This window comes from Microplitis demolitor, chromosome 1 (genome assembly GCF_026212275.2).
Source record: "Microplitis demolitor isolate Queensland-Clemson2020A chromosome 1, iyMicDemo2.1a, whole genome shotgun sequence".
Classification (NCBI taxonomy): Eukaryota; Metazoa; Arthropoda; class Insecta; order Hymenoptera; family Braconidae; genus Microplitis; species Microplitis demolitor.
Genome location: NC_068545.1, coordinates 18,750,349 through 18,765,069, shown reverse-complemented (window position 1 = coordinate 18,765,069; position 14,721 = coordinate 18,750,349). Strand labels below are relative to the sequence as shown.

At 29.1% G+C, this 14,721-nt stretch overlaps 6 protein-coding genes across 7 annotated transcripts; 3 read left to right on the top strand and 3 right to left on the bottom strand.

The window, feature by feature from the left end:
* The first annotated feature begins 433 nt into the window (after positions 1–433).
* On the top strand, positions 434–1,409 carry LOC103578046 (10 kDa heat shock protein, mitochondrial). Its single transcript, XM_008558990.3, has 3 exons — positions 434–642; positions 810–968; positions 1,064–1,409. The coding sequence occupies exons 1-3, from the start codon at positions 640–642 to the stop codon at positions 1,205–1,207; spliced, it is 306 nt and encodes a 101-aa protein (XP_008557212.1). The 5' UTR covers positions 434–639; the 3' UTR covers positions 1,208–1,409.
* LOC103578080 (something about silencing protein 10) lies at positions 1,397–3,184 on the bottom strand. Its single transcript, XM_008559034.3, has 3 exons — positions 3,077–3,184; positions 2,314–2,921; positions 1,397–2,246 (listed from the first exon to the last, which is right to left on the bottom strand). The coding sequence occupies exons 1-3, from the start codon at positions 3,091–3,093 to the stop codon at positions 1,489–1,491; spliced, it is 1,383 nt and encodes a 460-aa protein (XP_008557256.1). The 5' UTR covers positions 3,094–3,184; the 3' UTR covers positions 1,397–1,488.
* A 2,078-nt stretch (positions 3,185–5,262) lies between these two features.
* On the top strand, positions 5,263–6,321 carry LOC103578097 (39S ribosomal protein L20, mitochondrial). The gene is made up of 3 exons (XM_008559050.2): positions 5,263–5,504; positions 5,599–5,709; positions 5,937–6,321. Exons 1-3 carry the CDS (start codon positions 5,418–5,420, stop codon positions 6,183–6,185), a joined length of 447 nt encoding a protein of 148 aa, XP_008557272.1. The 5' UTR covers positions 5,263–5,417; the 3' UTR covers positions 6,186–6,321.
* Positions 6,244–7,801, bottom strand: LOC103578104 (triosephosphate isomerase). The gene is made up of 3 exons (XM_008559060.2): positions 7,547–7,801; positions 6,966–7,219; positions 6,244–6,846 (listed from the first exon to the last, which is right to left on the bottom strand). Exons 1-3 carry the CDS (start codon positions 7,653–7,655, stop codon positions 6,466–6,468), a joined length of 744 nt encoding a protein of 247 aa, XP_008557282.1. The 5' UTR covers positions 7,656–7,801; the 3' UTR covers positions 6,244–6,465.
* Positions 7,802–7,926: 125 nt separating this feature from the next.
* LOC103578112 (INO80 complex subunit C) lies at positions 7,927–9,025 on the top strand. The gene is made up of 4 exons (XM_008559073.2): positions 7,927–8,173; positions 8,281–8,464; positions 8,691–8,758; positions 8,827–9,025. Exons 2-4 carry the CDS (start codon positions 8,290–8,292, stop codon positions 8,956–8,958), a joined length of 375 nt encoding a protein of 124 aa, XP_008557295.1. The 5' UTR covers positions 7,927–8,173; positions 8,281–8,289; the 3' UTR covers positions 8,959–9,025.
* Positions 9,018–11,032, bottom strand: LOC103578121 (prostaglandin E synthase 3). Of its 2 annotated transcripts, none has more exons than XM_008559084.3 (3): positions 10,928–11,032; positions 9,772–10,171; positions 9,018–9,686 (listed from the first exon to the last, which is right to left on the bottom strand). In XM_008559084.3, exons 1-3 carry the CDS (start codon positions 10,942–10,944, stop codon positions 9,561–9,563), a joined length of 543 nt encoding a protein of 180 aa, XP_008557306.1. In that variant the 5' UTR covers positions 10,945–11,032; the 3' UTR covers positions 9,018–9,560. The 2 variants fall into 2 exon arrangements, with proteins under 2 accessions (XP_008557306.1, XP_008557314.1); XM_008559092.3 differs by lacking the exon at positions 10,928–11,032 and adding an exon at positions 10,269–10,527.
* Positions 11,033–14,721: the final 3,689 nt, after the last annotated feature.

Here is a 14,721-nt window from a genome sequence, read left to right as displayed (position 1 = left end):
GCAATCATGGCCCAGCAACCAATCAGCGTCTAAGAAATTTCGAATTAATTTATATCATTTTTTAAATAATAATAATAATAAGCATACATATATATTTTTAGTTTTATCTAAACTAAAGTCCTTTTAATTTGACCCTAAAAATAATCATCTTTTACTGATAAATTTTTTTGTTGATAAAACTGATAACGTCCATCATTTTTTTTCATTTGAATTTAAATACTCTGGTGGAAAGTATCAGTAAATGAGGTTGTAAAATTTATTTATAAAATTATCAGTTCATTTTAATGTAAAAATATTTTTACAGTGGAATTTTTTTTTTACATAAATAAAACATGTGGTGATAAGTTTTTTTTATTGATAAAAAAAAAAAAAAGAAATTGAACTAGATGTCGTTTTAAAAATGCGCGGTAGTTTCTGCGCATGGTGGTTACGTAAGGACGTGAATTGATCATTGGACCTTTTTGAAATCCGCGGTAACGGGGCGAAGAAATTTCGAGAAAATCGAAGAGACTAAAACGCGACAACCAGCGCCAACAGTTAGGTTACATTCAGATATCAGTTTTCACCAGCAACGTGCACGCGTGATAGCCGGTCATTTTTTTCAGAAATTTTCTTCAATTAATTAATTAATTAATTAAAATGGTAAGATTAAATATATTCTTGTAATTAATCTATTTGTTAATTATCTGGATCTAAAAACTTCTGCGTTGTTTTGTATATATATTTATTTAAGTATGAAAATCATTGCATCAGTAGTCGGATAAAGTCAGTAATTTATCGCAAATTAAGATAATTAATTCATTTTTTAGGCAGTAGCAATCAAGAGGCTGATTCCTATGTTGGACAGAGTACTCGTTCAAAGAGCTGACGCTATAACCAAAACGAAAGGTGGAGTTTTGTTACCAGAAAACCAGAAGAAGGTTCTTCAAGCAACTGTTGTAGCTGTTGGACCTGGTTCCAGAAACGAGGTACTTATTTTTTAAATAACAAGTCATTAAAAAATTCATACTCAAGACCAGTAATTGATTAATTAATTTTTTTTTTTTTTTACTTATTTTAACAGCAAGGACAGCATGTTCCGATGAACATCAAAGTTGGAGACCACGTTCTACTTCCCGAGTACGGAGGCACCAAAGTTGTCCTTGAGGAGGATAAGGAATTACATCTTTTCCGTGAATCAGATATTCTTGCTAAAATTGAGTCTTAATAAAGTTCAGACTTGGCTTTAGCGCATAAACAAATTTAACAATAAACCATTCAGTTTTTATTCTCATTGCCACTACTGTGTAAATTATAATTGATTCAATTAATATTTTGTTTATAATTAAGTGACTTAGAATGTATAGGATTTGTTTTTTTTTCGTACATATTTTCAAATAAAATAAAATAACAATAATTCCATACAAAAATTTTTTTTATTGTGTCAATTAATCAATCAGCATAAAATTACCCGAATAATTATCAGCTAGAGTATCAAAATTATTTTTATCATTTCAACTTGATACTCTTCTTAACGCTAGCCTTGATACCCGATATTTCTCCAGCATACCGAGTCAATTCTTTCCTAACTTCTCTGACCGCACCCTTTCTGCGTATTTTAGCTTTACGGTACTTGTTCCTGTGCTTGACACGAGGGTTCCTCTGTTCCTTCTTGCGATGAGGTGTCAACCCCTTGTTCTTGGCTATTTGATAAGTGATAGCACGTTTCTCTCCCTCTGATACTTCTTGCTTAGCCTCTGGCTCCACTTCTTCATTCTCCATAGGTACGTCATTGTCTTCACTCATGTCATCCATTATTGCGTTGTCATCTTCACTTTCTTCGTCTGATTCAGGAGTATCTGGCTTCTTCTTCTTTACTTGTGTCTTGGCAGCTAAGTCTCTGTCCTTCCTCTTTTTACTCTTCACCTTAACTTCATCAGAGGATTTAGTACCTCTGAGAATATTCTTCAGCGATTCTCCATCATCAGCTGACTTGAGAACCTCGGAAACTTGTTCCAATAAATGACCTTGACTTGCCTCTAGTTGACTGAGCAGCTGACGATACTGAGCCAGTTTTTTAATTACAGGATGAGACGTCACTGGAATTTTCTTGGCTTTCAACATCAAGTAGAAGGATATGTTGATACAGTAATTCAATACCAATTGATATTTTAACTTAACAAATTTAATTGCTGGGTCACTCATTTCTTCTTGTTCTGCTAAATTAATGAATGGTAAAAGAATGTCGTTGGCTTCTTTCAAACGTTCTGTAAAAAAAGTTGCTCAATTAATTAACTGAATGCATTTAAATTAAAATATAACTTAAAATCATACCTTCAAAATCAGTAACCAGTGCCTGGAACTCAGGACTTTCTTTCTGAAAAAGCGCGACCTTTTCTCTTTTGCTCAATTTACTCAGATCTGTTTTGACAACTCGTTCTTCAGGAGCTTGTTCACTTTCAGCCGGAGGTGGCAGTAAATCTAAACCAAAATCAGCGTCGTCCAACTGCTCAGCCAACCTCTGCTGAATATTACGCGCTTCTTTTTCTTCTTCCTCAGCCTCTTGCATTTTCTTGTGACTCAATGTTGCATAGTCAGGATCAACAAAATCCGTCGAGTAGTAATCCTTCTTTTTTTTACCCCATGCTCTTTCATTTGGCAAATCGTCATCTTCCTGAGGACGCTCGATATCTGATTCCATTGAATCGTCATCTGCAGCAGCATCTTCTGCTTCCAAACCTTCTGCATCTTCGTCTTCTTCATCATCATCACCTTTATCGTCTTGCAGACCATAAACTTCATCATCACTGTCAAAGTTTTCTTGGACCCGCTTTTTTCTTACTTTTTCCAGAAGACGTTTTTCTGAATCTGATAAATCATCATCACTGCCTGTGATGTCATCGTCATCAAAGTTTTCTATGTCGTCATAATCTTTTTTAAATCTAAAAAAAAAAATAATTAATTGATTATTTAATTTTATGAATTATAACCTCTAAAATATATAAACAAAATTTATATGATAAATAAAAAATTATATATATATTTGTAATAATAATAAGATTTAAAAATTAAATTATTGTTTTTGAAGTTTACTTACTTTTTTTTAACAACCATTTTTTATATATTTAGTATATATATTAATTATAAAAAAAAACCCTCGCGGTTTTGAGAATGCCGTAAATGCCGTAAAAATACCGTAAATATTTATAGGTGTGAATGTAGCAGCCATACGACAATCGAAAAATTCAACAATCGATATCTCTGCGAAAAAACGATTTAAGAAATTTTTAGAAGCGGGAATATATTCGTATTTTCATTATCTTTACACGCATTTTATTCTTTTTTTCTTACATTTTTTTTTGGGCTATAATTTTTAAAATAAAACTTTAATGAACATTTTCAGAAATATACATCAATAAAATATATCAAATTAACACATTTATATTCTTTTTCACTAAACTACAAATGAATTTCATTTTTTTTTTTTTTTTTCAATAAAATTTCCTGAATTTATATTGAGCTGTAACTATTGAAAGAATGACTGGAATAATAAAATAAAAAAATTAATCTCTGTATTTCATCAAAATCTACATATTTTCCAAAAAAAATTAATTTACCGCTTTAACTGGATGTAACTTCTAAACGGAAAGAGATAGCTTATACTATTTCCGTCTAGACTATAAAAATATGTAGAATCAAATTTCCTGTTCTTACGTCCAATGAAAAACTTATTTTTGTCGGCGTCGACCAGGTAAATGTTACAGGTTACATGATTCTTGGGTTCGAATTGTTTAACAGGGTCGAATAATGTTTTGAATCCACCATGCAATTGATTATTACAAAACATCAACTTGACGTACCAATTAATGGAATGTCCTTGAAATGTTGTAGAAAAGAAGTGAGTCTTATGAACAGGAAACACTGGATGATTGATCTCGTCCCGATCTACTTCTGAGAATGTTTCACTTATATTTTTTAATTCCCATTTATCATATACTGTATAAGATTTTCGTTCTATCTTCTGTAGGGGCATTTTTAGTAGATTTTATAAAAATCTAACTGTTGCATTTGTCTTCATGACGCAACTTTACAAAAATTTAAAAATTTTCTATCTATTTGAGTCAAGTAGGTTCCAAAAATACTATTTGTGAAAAAGTTTATATATATATATATATATATATAACGCGCGGTTCTCCCACGATAGCGTCCACAATTCTGTACCGATCTTAATGAAATTTTTTTTTCATATTCTTTAGCTAAAGAGCTCGGTTCAGTTCGAAGATGAGCTAAATCGGCCGAAAAGTTTAAAAGTTATAGTCATTTAAAGATTTTTTAATTTTTCAAAAAATTCAACTTTTCTTGATTTATCTTTAAATAACTTTTGATCCTAAAGAGCTAATCTATTTTTGGTGATTGAATCTTTATGTTCATTCGATTTGCTTTAATTTAAACTATGTTGCTTACTTTTTAGATAATTTATTCTAATACTTTGATGCATTTCAAAATTTTCAGAAAAATAGAAAAAAAAAACATTTTTTTTTATTTTCTCATTTAATAACTTTCAAGTAATACATAATAGTTGAATCTTGTTAATATTTTTATGTAGCTTATCAAATGAGCTTCATATTTCAGTAGTATTTTTTTTTATATTCAACGAAAATTACCTATTTATTTATAGAAATTTAGCTGTTGCATTCATTTTTCCACTTTTTAATAAATTCATGTGACTGTTTCAATTCTGATTACTGCCGTGTAACACTTTTAAAATCTCAACATTAATGTATACATAAAGTATTTTTTTAAAATTGACAAGCATAAATATAATTGATCTTATAGGCTTTAGATGAATCTTTAAACGCCACCGCCTACCTTACAGATTTTAATAATTAAATAAATAATTAAAAATCTACTTCCATTTCGGCTGCCGAATGGCCTTTTTTAAACTTGACAGTTTTATATTAATACAACTTTTTCTTAATTATTTTTTTAAAGAAACACGAGGTAAAAGAGCTAGATATTTAGCTTTACTGCGTATCAACGATAAGAAGGCAGCAACAAGAACAACTGTCAGTGACAGCCTTCAAATATTGCGCAGTTTTCTTAATAATAATAATAATAATAATAATAATAATAATAATTTTCCTCAATTTTAAATTACCGATTTATAATTAAAAATTTAAATCATTTGAAAAATTAGCTACTGGTTTTATACCGTACGGTAAAAAATGCTTCATTATAATAACAAAACCCACGTGCTCGTACAAAAATTTTCGAACTCTGTCAGTAATATCACTGACTACTTTTCAACCAACATGTCGTTTCGGTCTTCCAACCTCTAAAGCACTCAAGAGTACCAAAGACCGGATTGCCTCTTTAAATAAAATCAATAAAATTTAAAATTAAACTTGACATTTCAAATAATAAACTTGATATTAAAAATGGTTTTTAAATCATTAACTCTTTTTGCTCGTTCCCGCGGTCCAGATGAATTTTGGCGTAAAAGAAAAATATTTAAAATGTCGGCTGTGAGTTTTTAAAAATTACAATTTTATAAAATAAATTTAGTTGGTAATTAATATAATTAATTAAAATTAATAGTAATTGGTATTATTTTTACAGCATTTTCATAATCGAAGAAGGAATTGTTATTCAATAGCAATCAAAGGTGTACACAGAGCACTAATGTATTGTTTCAGAGGTAGAAGATTAAAACGTCAACAATTTCATGAAGTAAGTACTCATAAATATAAAGCTGACAATTATTTTGATTTTTTAAATTTAGTTTACGCAAAAGAATGTCAATTCAAAATAGAAAAATTTTAGCGCAAAATTCTTAGGCACTCGCGCGTAATTTTCAAATTTGAAAAAAACCTTATAGTTTATTTTGTTCATGACTTTTATTTCACTCAGCAGATATTAATAAATTATCTAATTGATGTTAATTAAAATTATTTTAGTTATGGGACACAAGATTGGCAGCAGCTTGCAGTCAACATGGAATATCATCTAAAATTTTACTGGAAGGATTATCTAGGAATGAAATTCTGCTTAATCGTAAAGCGCTTGTGGATTTAGCGATCTGGGAACCGAGGACATTTAAATCCTTGGCGAAAGTAGCATGGGCGAGATGTAAAATCGACGGACTGAATATGGTAAAAGAGCTGCCTCTTCCCAGTGGTATCATCACTCGCGGAATGCTGAAATAAACCATCATCTCATTTATTATAAATTATATATAAAGTGTATTAGAATTAACAAATAATCTGTTGTGCATTTGAAGCTTTATTTGGCCTGAATAGTTACACCGTTAATTAAATATATCATCATCAACAATAAACTCTAGTCGTTTTGTTATTTTTTAAAAATACAATTCTCTAACTCCATTATGGAGAAATTAATAAATTTATTGTTTATACAGTTGAATTTGATATTTATTATTGAATTAAATAGTTTGTTCTTTAATTAATAAATAATAATTTTGGTAAATTATTGCTTAGCGTTGACGATTTGTACAAAGTCCGGCTTGAGTGATGCGCCTCCAACAAGAAAACCATCAATGTCTTTTTCTTTAGCCAGATCTTTGGCATTGCCAGCGGTTACAGATCCGCCGTAAATAATTCTCAATGATGTCGACACTGCAGGACTGACGTTTTTGTTAAACCATTCACGAAGTTTATCATGAACTTCTTGGGCCTGCTGTGGTGACGCAGTTTTCCCGGTTCCAATGGCCCATACTGGTTCATAAGCCAGCACCACGTTGTCCCATGATTTTATTTTATCAGCAATAGCTTTAGTTTGTCGGAAAACAACTTCTTCAGTTTTGTTCGCTTCACGTTCTTCCAATTTTTCTCCGATACAAGCGATGACCTTTTAATCATATAAAAATATTATTCATTGATAATAAGTTTATTATTATTATCATTATTTAAATGGTTGTAGATAATTAAATATGTAAACAATCTAATAATAATTATTATCATCGTTACCTTGACACCAGCTTCGAGAGCGTGCGCAACTTTTTCAGCAATCAATTCATCATTTTCCCCGAATACATTTCGTCGCTCAGAGTGACCCAAAATAACCCATGGGATTTCATTGTCGACGAGCATAGCAGGACTTATTTCACCAGTAAATGCACCTTTGGGTACTTTGTAAGTATTTTGAGCACTTATACTAACATTGCTGGGTAAGATGCTCTTCGTGTATGTCAAATAAATCGATGGAACTCCAACGACAACCTCTAAAAAAATTTAATATTTTATTTTAATAATTTCTTAATTAAAAATAACGATTGCTAATAATTTAGAATTATCTTTTTAAATTTGAATATTTAAAATATGTATTATGGGCGTTTAATATTAAAAATAATTTCAAGACGTACATAATTAGGGCCATCTAGATGATGATGTAATAGTTTACTTTAATGAAAGTCAATTAATAATAAATATAAAAATATATTTTGAAAAAATGATTCATTGATAAAAAAGTAATTATGTTAATTATACAATTTAAATAATATGTGGAATAGTGTAATATAAAAATAGTGTTCTTGACAATTGTCACGTACCAACATTTGGATCCAATGGACCGGCTTTAAGAAAATCAACGATTTCATTTATTTCTTTTTTGTTGCCGTTCATTTTCCAGTTGCCACCGACGAAAAATTTACGCGCCATTGTTTTATATTTTTTAATTCAAGACTTGGTGATAAATGACACTAATGAACACCAGCAATGAGTTTGTGATGTAGAGTTACTGAGCACGATTGAAACTGAATACTAAGATGACCTTCAGGACTATTGTAAGGTGATTTTGATTCAATCCTCAATCCCCAATCCCCGGAGCCCGTGAGACCTTGGAGCATAGCAACCACTCAAGTCATCATCGCAGCTTACGGCCGTCAATAAACTTAATCTGAAATTTCTGTGATTAAATAAATACTTAAATTATAATTACAAGAATTTAAAATTATTTAAAACTTATATGACTTACGAAAATTTATAATTTTTTTATTATTTATTTTATTTTGTTTAACAAATGAATGTTTACTTGAACAAATTCCTGCGCATGCTCACGCCAGAGTTGCTGCTGTCAAAAATTATTCAAAAATATTAACAATTCGAACAAACAAAAATATATAAACTTTTTTTATATTTTTTATATGTTTATTTAAACAATTTTATGTAGACAAAAGGTTTATAAACATTTTAAATTTTGAATATATTTGACATTTCATTGTTTAAATTTATGTGGCTAAGAGGTTATATTTATGTTGATAAATAAATTTTTTTTTAATTTTAGAAGTAAATAATGGTAAGTGAAGAAGTAACAGAAGTTAAAAAACCAATGCCAGTTTTTAAAAATCCCGAGTTCCAACAAAAATTCCGTCCTGTGAGTGTGTCAGGTAAAAAAAGAACTTGGCGATCATTGAAACAAGTTTTGGCTCAAGAAAAAAGTTTACCATGGCCTGCTGGATTCGTTCATTGTATGTTTATTATATTTATTATATAATTAGATAAGATAACCCATTCCCCCAAAAATTATTTTTTATGCAAGATAATTTATAATTTGTTTTGATACTTAATAAATTTAAAAATATGTAGACTAAATACTGCTTAGGGGGTATTCAAACCCACTGGGTAATTATTCTACAAGTAATATCTTTAATATGGATCTGAACTCTAGTTCAATTTATTTTTACTGTTGATTAGATAGTTCGATAAACGCACCACCAAGTTTTAAACCCGCCAAGAAATATTCTGACATATCAGGCCTGCAGGTATGTAAAAAAAAAAAATATTTAAATAATTAAAAGGAAGCATAAAAATAAACTGATTAAATTTGTAGGCGCGGTATACAGATCCACAGACGAAACTTTATTATGCAGTTGCTGAAGAATTTGCAACAGTAAGAAGTTTGCCGATGGATATTACTGCCGGATATTTAGCACTTCGAGGAGCTTCTAGTATTGTTGGTTAATTCAAATACAATCTTACCATTAAAATCAATATTTATATGTAAATAAAAAGTAAAAATAATTATTGAACACAGTTTTTTATTTTCCACATTTTTTTATACCTTTATTTTACACGTTCGATTGATCATTATTAAAAAAGCTTGTATATTATTAATATTATAATTATTATTACAACTTATTTTTATTAAATAAAAATTAACAATGAGGAAATAAATTCAAAGAACTCTATTTTTTATTTTGCCCACTAGCCATTCAATAGTCCTGCTGATTAACTTACTATTATTATTATTATCATTGCTTAATTATCATAATTTTGTTTTTCATTTATTCTTTACTTTATCATTTTTTTTCTGAAAGTGGCCGCGGGACAGGGAAATTCGCTAATACGTCACCGGTGCCCTCGTCAATTGCAAAAGATAATTTTGCTATTTTAAAACTGTTAATGTCACAAGGGCTTACGTATATAAGTTTTTTTTTTTTTTTTTTTTTTTTTTTTGTTATAAAAGTCGCGATCGCTGAGGAAAAGTTAAAAGGCCCTCATATTTTTTTGTTATTTTTATTTTTTATTTAAAAACGTTTTTACTTTTTGGTCTTTTAAATATTTTCACTCAAGATCAGGAAGTTCTTCATCAGATTCAGCTGTGTCCTCGCCATCAACCGGGTCCGGTAAGTCATCCAAATTTGGTTTCATGTCCCCATTTCCGGACAGGTATCCCATGTCACGCATTACCTGCAATAAAAAAAAATAATCACAATCAAAAAATGATAAATTATAAAAAGCAAGTAAATAAATTAAAAATAAAATAAATAATTACACTTTCGAAGTCTCCTCCTCCTCCTCCACCTCGAATACCATCATCGCTGGCACTGCCATCAGAGTCGTCTTCGTCTCTCCACTTGTTGAAGTCAATTTTCAACCAATGGAATTTGTTGTTTTCCTTGGTGAGTCTTGGCCAGTAAGGGCCTTCTTCTTTTTTCATTAATACAACATCAAAAAGTCTTCCTTTGGCATTTTTAGTTGTCTTCTCTGGGTCAATTTCTTTGAATAAATTGATAGTAACCTCATGTTCTTTTTGATCAGTTCCACCGACACCTTTGAAATAAACTTTTTCCGCATCAATATTTATTGTCGGATCTTTGCAGTCTTCCAAACAAAATGTGATAAAGAGTTGGTTTTTTCTTTGTGCCCACAAAACCGGTGGCGGTGTAATAACCCTGGGTAAAAAAAAAAAAAAAAAAAAAAACAAATTATTTAAAAGTTATATATTAATCACTATCACTTAATAATGATAATCGTCTTAACTAAGCTTACATGTCTGCAGTTATATATAATCTCAAACTAAAACTAATTAAAAAATCAATAGAAAAAAAAAAGCACGCGGTCTTGGTACAGGTTAGAAGGCAAAACAATTGAAGTCAGAAAAAAAAAATGCTAGTCATTACTATTCACAATGACGATATAAATTGATATATATCATGACAAAAGGAAGTGTTGAATGCGATAAGAAATAGATTGTAAAATTCAGCACGAGAGAATGGAACTCCGATAATAATTTGTATCGATATATTATAAGTTTAATATGAAACCGTATAAGATATGACGCAGCTCATGTTACAATTTGTCTCGCTAATCGACATTATTTAGGCGACAATTATTTACATAGCAACCATAGGAAATACTATAATTAAATAAATAATTATAGAACAATTTAAATAATGACAAATTATTTTTAACTTGAGCAGATAATTAGCTGTAAAAATAGCAATGAAATGCCGGTTATTCTAGAAGTTTCATCGTGAATCAATACGAAAATTTAGCAACATGGCGGTTTTTCGAAGCCACGGGGCGGCACACAAATTAAATTACAATAAATAAAAATCTTATTATAAATATCAGTACTTTTGTAATTGATATTGCAAATTGAAACTATTGTCTAAATACTTATTAATAAATATTTTAAATGCTCTTACATTTTGTCTCCACTCATTTTTTTTTTTTTTTTTTACAAACGCTTACTTATCTCAGAAGAAAGAAACAAACACAGTGCACTGAATGCGAATCGCGCCGTACCGCTCGATATATACAGATTCGATAATTCGATATATCTCGTTTTGTTTATACAATATTGTGCGCATGAGCAATCCGCCAATCAGAAATTACCGCGCAGGAAATTACACTTCCGTTTAAAAATTCAAATAAATATTTTTTAATATTTGCGCGGTAAAATTCAAATTTTAAAAATCACCGACTAATTTTTAAATTCAAAAAAATATTAAATAAGTTAATAAATTAATAAATAATTAATGCAATTAATGTTTTAAAATATGAAATTACATATTTTTATTTTAGAATTTGTAAGTAAAAGTATGTTGTGTATTTAAAACTTGTCCTTGCAAGTATGAAATTGGAACAGGATAGATATATAATAAAATTATATGTAAAAAAAGGAGAGGAAGTAAAAAAGGAAAAGGAAGAAATATCAGTTATTGTAAATTGTAGGTCATTCGACATTAACTCTTGACAATATTTTATTCGAATGTATTGTATACTATATTATATATATTTATATATCTTGTATAGTGATGTGATGACTACACTAGGCTGTAGTAATTTAACTCTCTCGTTTCTGATCGTGTAGACCGTGATCGTCGTGTGTAATATGTTTTGATGATGGTGGGGTTTACCCTTCTGCTTAAACTTGATGGTGGAAGCTACGAACTAACTGGACATACATACAGTACACCAGTCTCTTTCTCCAGCAGTTTCAATTCAGGTGATATACAATAAAGTACCTGCCTACCTGCCGGTTTACGCGCTGTCCAATAACTTGCAGTTTTATTTTATTCGGGAATTTCATTTAATAAGAGAAAGTTCATCGAGTTCGATTGTCATTGAAGCTAATCATCATCATCATCATTATCATTATCATTATCACTGTTATCATACTCAGAGACAAGAAGTCTTTAGTCAGCCAGAGAAGTGTTCAAATTATGCACGTGTGTTTAATGTTTTGAGTGTTGTGCGACCGGAAGGAAGGAAATCGTCACTGAATATTGAATGTGTACAAACAAAAAATAAATAAACTAGACTTTAAGTTAAATAAATAATCTGGCTCTGGGGTTGGTTAGCGATGATGGGATACCGCGTGTTTTAATTATTAAACCTACGTGTTAATGACGTTATCATTAACGACATGTCGACCAGCTCGCTATTCTACAAGGACAAATATGCTGTAAGTTTTTTTGTTCAAATAATAATTCAATTTTTTATTGCTATTGTAATATTGAGAAATGTATAGAGGCTATGTACACAAGTCATATTCTTATCGAGTTATCAGTCCTGATTAGAGAGTTTCACTGTCTTTATCTTAAATATTTCCACTTGGATTTCTATTATTTGAACTTTGAGTTGCGATTTTTTAAACTAATTATTTAAATATTTATATTTATTATGTTTAAAAATAAAAACATGACAGATTTAAATATTTATAAGTTTACGTTTGTTAGAAAAATAATTTATTATTGTTTTTAAAACGTATGTGGGTGTGACAGTGATTACAGGTGCGTGAGTCACATCATACTGTTTTATTATTTTTCAGTATGTATATGACAAATGAACATGATAAATTTGAAAGATTTAAAATTTACCATATTTAACTATTGCGAAGTAACTTAACATACATAAGATTAAATTTAAATATCCGCATAAATTTATCTGATTAAATGATCAACGAACCGAAATAAAATTGATAGCTTATCATTCATATAAACTTTTTATTTTTAAGATTTTATAGCTCAATGCCAAATAGATTATTAAGCAATTAGATTTATTAATTATTTATTAGTTTAATAATTATTTATTTAATATTATTTATTGTCATTATTATTATTAGATTATTGAGAAAAAATAATTTTATGTATGATGAATTGATGAATCAGTTCTGTAATTTTTTATTGCAATTGTCATGCAAACATCCGTCGTTTAATAATACACAGAAAAAAAGAATTATTTTGAGCTAGAAAAAATTTCGCGGCGTAATTAATTTTTGTTTTTTTGCCTCAAGAAAATTTTTGTTTTTAATTAATAATGAAAAAAATTTTTGCGCGCGAAAAATTTTAAATTTAAAACTTGAAAATATATAGATTATTTGTCAATTTAATATTTTAAGAAATAAAAATAATAAAATAATGTAGTAAACAGCAATTAGTTACAAGGCTAGTAAAAAATAATTGGGTTTTAATTAGCCGTTCTCTTAATTTATTATAAAAATAAAAGCTTTCATCACATCGCACATTAAATGTAGGCGATGATGAACAGTAGGCGGGCAATTATCATTATACATCTTATTTTAAAATATGTAACCTATATTATTAATTAACTCTTTTAATAATAAGTTCAAGAGCCTCTGACACTTAATGTGCATCATCTAATTGATATTATATATTTAATGAGACTTTATTTCATCACATGGTTAACCGCACAATTAAACGAAAATGAAAGTTATTTTCGATTAAATGTGTGTACTTGCTGATGATTAAATTTAAATGATGTTGAATGTTGATCATTGCTGTAAATTACTGTGATGAAAGATCTGAGTTTACATTATTATGCTGTTTAAGTTATTATTGTTATCATGGATATATATTTCTTTAAATATAAAAACTAACACCAGTTGGAGTATAATACAGAACAGAGAATAGAAGAAAAGTAGCACTTGTGGTTTTTCGTAAGACCCGTTATTTCTACTATCCCCTACTTTTTAATATCCTATTCCGCTCGAGTTTGTACGTGCGTCTATCTTGTCTATATTAAACCATATCCATACTCCATAGTGTACTTTAATCAGGAAATACACTAGTAATTAAATTTTAAATAAAAAAAACAATAACATTTTTTTTTATTTAATTAAAAATTTTTAATGGGAAATTAAAGTATTTTATATAAATATTATAATAGTAATTGTAGAATTTGTTTGAACCCAGGTAAAAAATTTCAAACCGAAAAATGATAAATTTTTTCCAGACTGAAAAGTGACCGACAAAAGTCCCAGGCAGAGAACATAAGACTGAAAACTATCTAGCCCGAAATTTAGCTGATAATAAGACCTAAAAAGGCCGAGCTTGAAAATTTTCTGTTGTCTTGTTCGAAATTTTTCAAAGTTCTATAATTTTATTTAAAAAAAAAAAAAAAAAAAATACTATAACCGAACATATACTAAATTTATTGACAAACTTTTAGTCTTTTCTAACAAAATTCTATGACTCTGGTGTGATTTCGGCCATATATTTAAACCTGGAACATTAATTTTTCAAGTCAATCCGATCATTTTCTTTTATCGATTGTTCATATAGTAGAGGAACCGTTTATCCCACTATAAGGCCAGTTTTGGAGACGAAAAATTAAAATAATTTTAAAAATTGGCAATGGCATAATTCGTTTTCAAAATGTGTACGAAATTACTTTTCTCAGACTGTTGCAATAAAAATTTTTTGAAATACTTTTTTATTAATTAAAATAAAGTATTGAATATTCAAAAATGGAGCAGTAGCCACAAGTAGAACTAGGATCTTATAAACTTATATATATACCCAAGTGGCACAAAAAAATTGTTTTTTGTTAAATTTAGGGAGACAATTTGTCAGCGAGTACCCGATTGTTAATTTAAATTCAAAATTTTTTTTTCGTGCCGCTTGGGTAAGATTTTTTAAATGGTAATTTTATATTTTACATGCACGTGTTTTATTAGACGGCAGTCATTAGAATT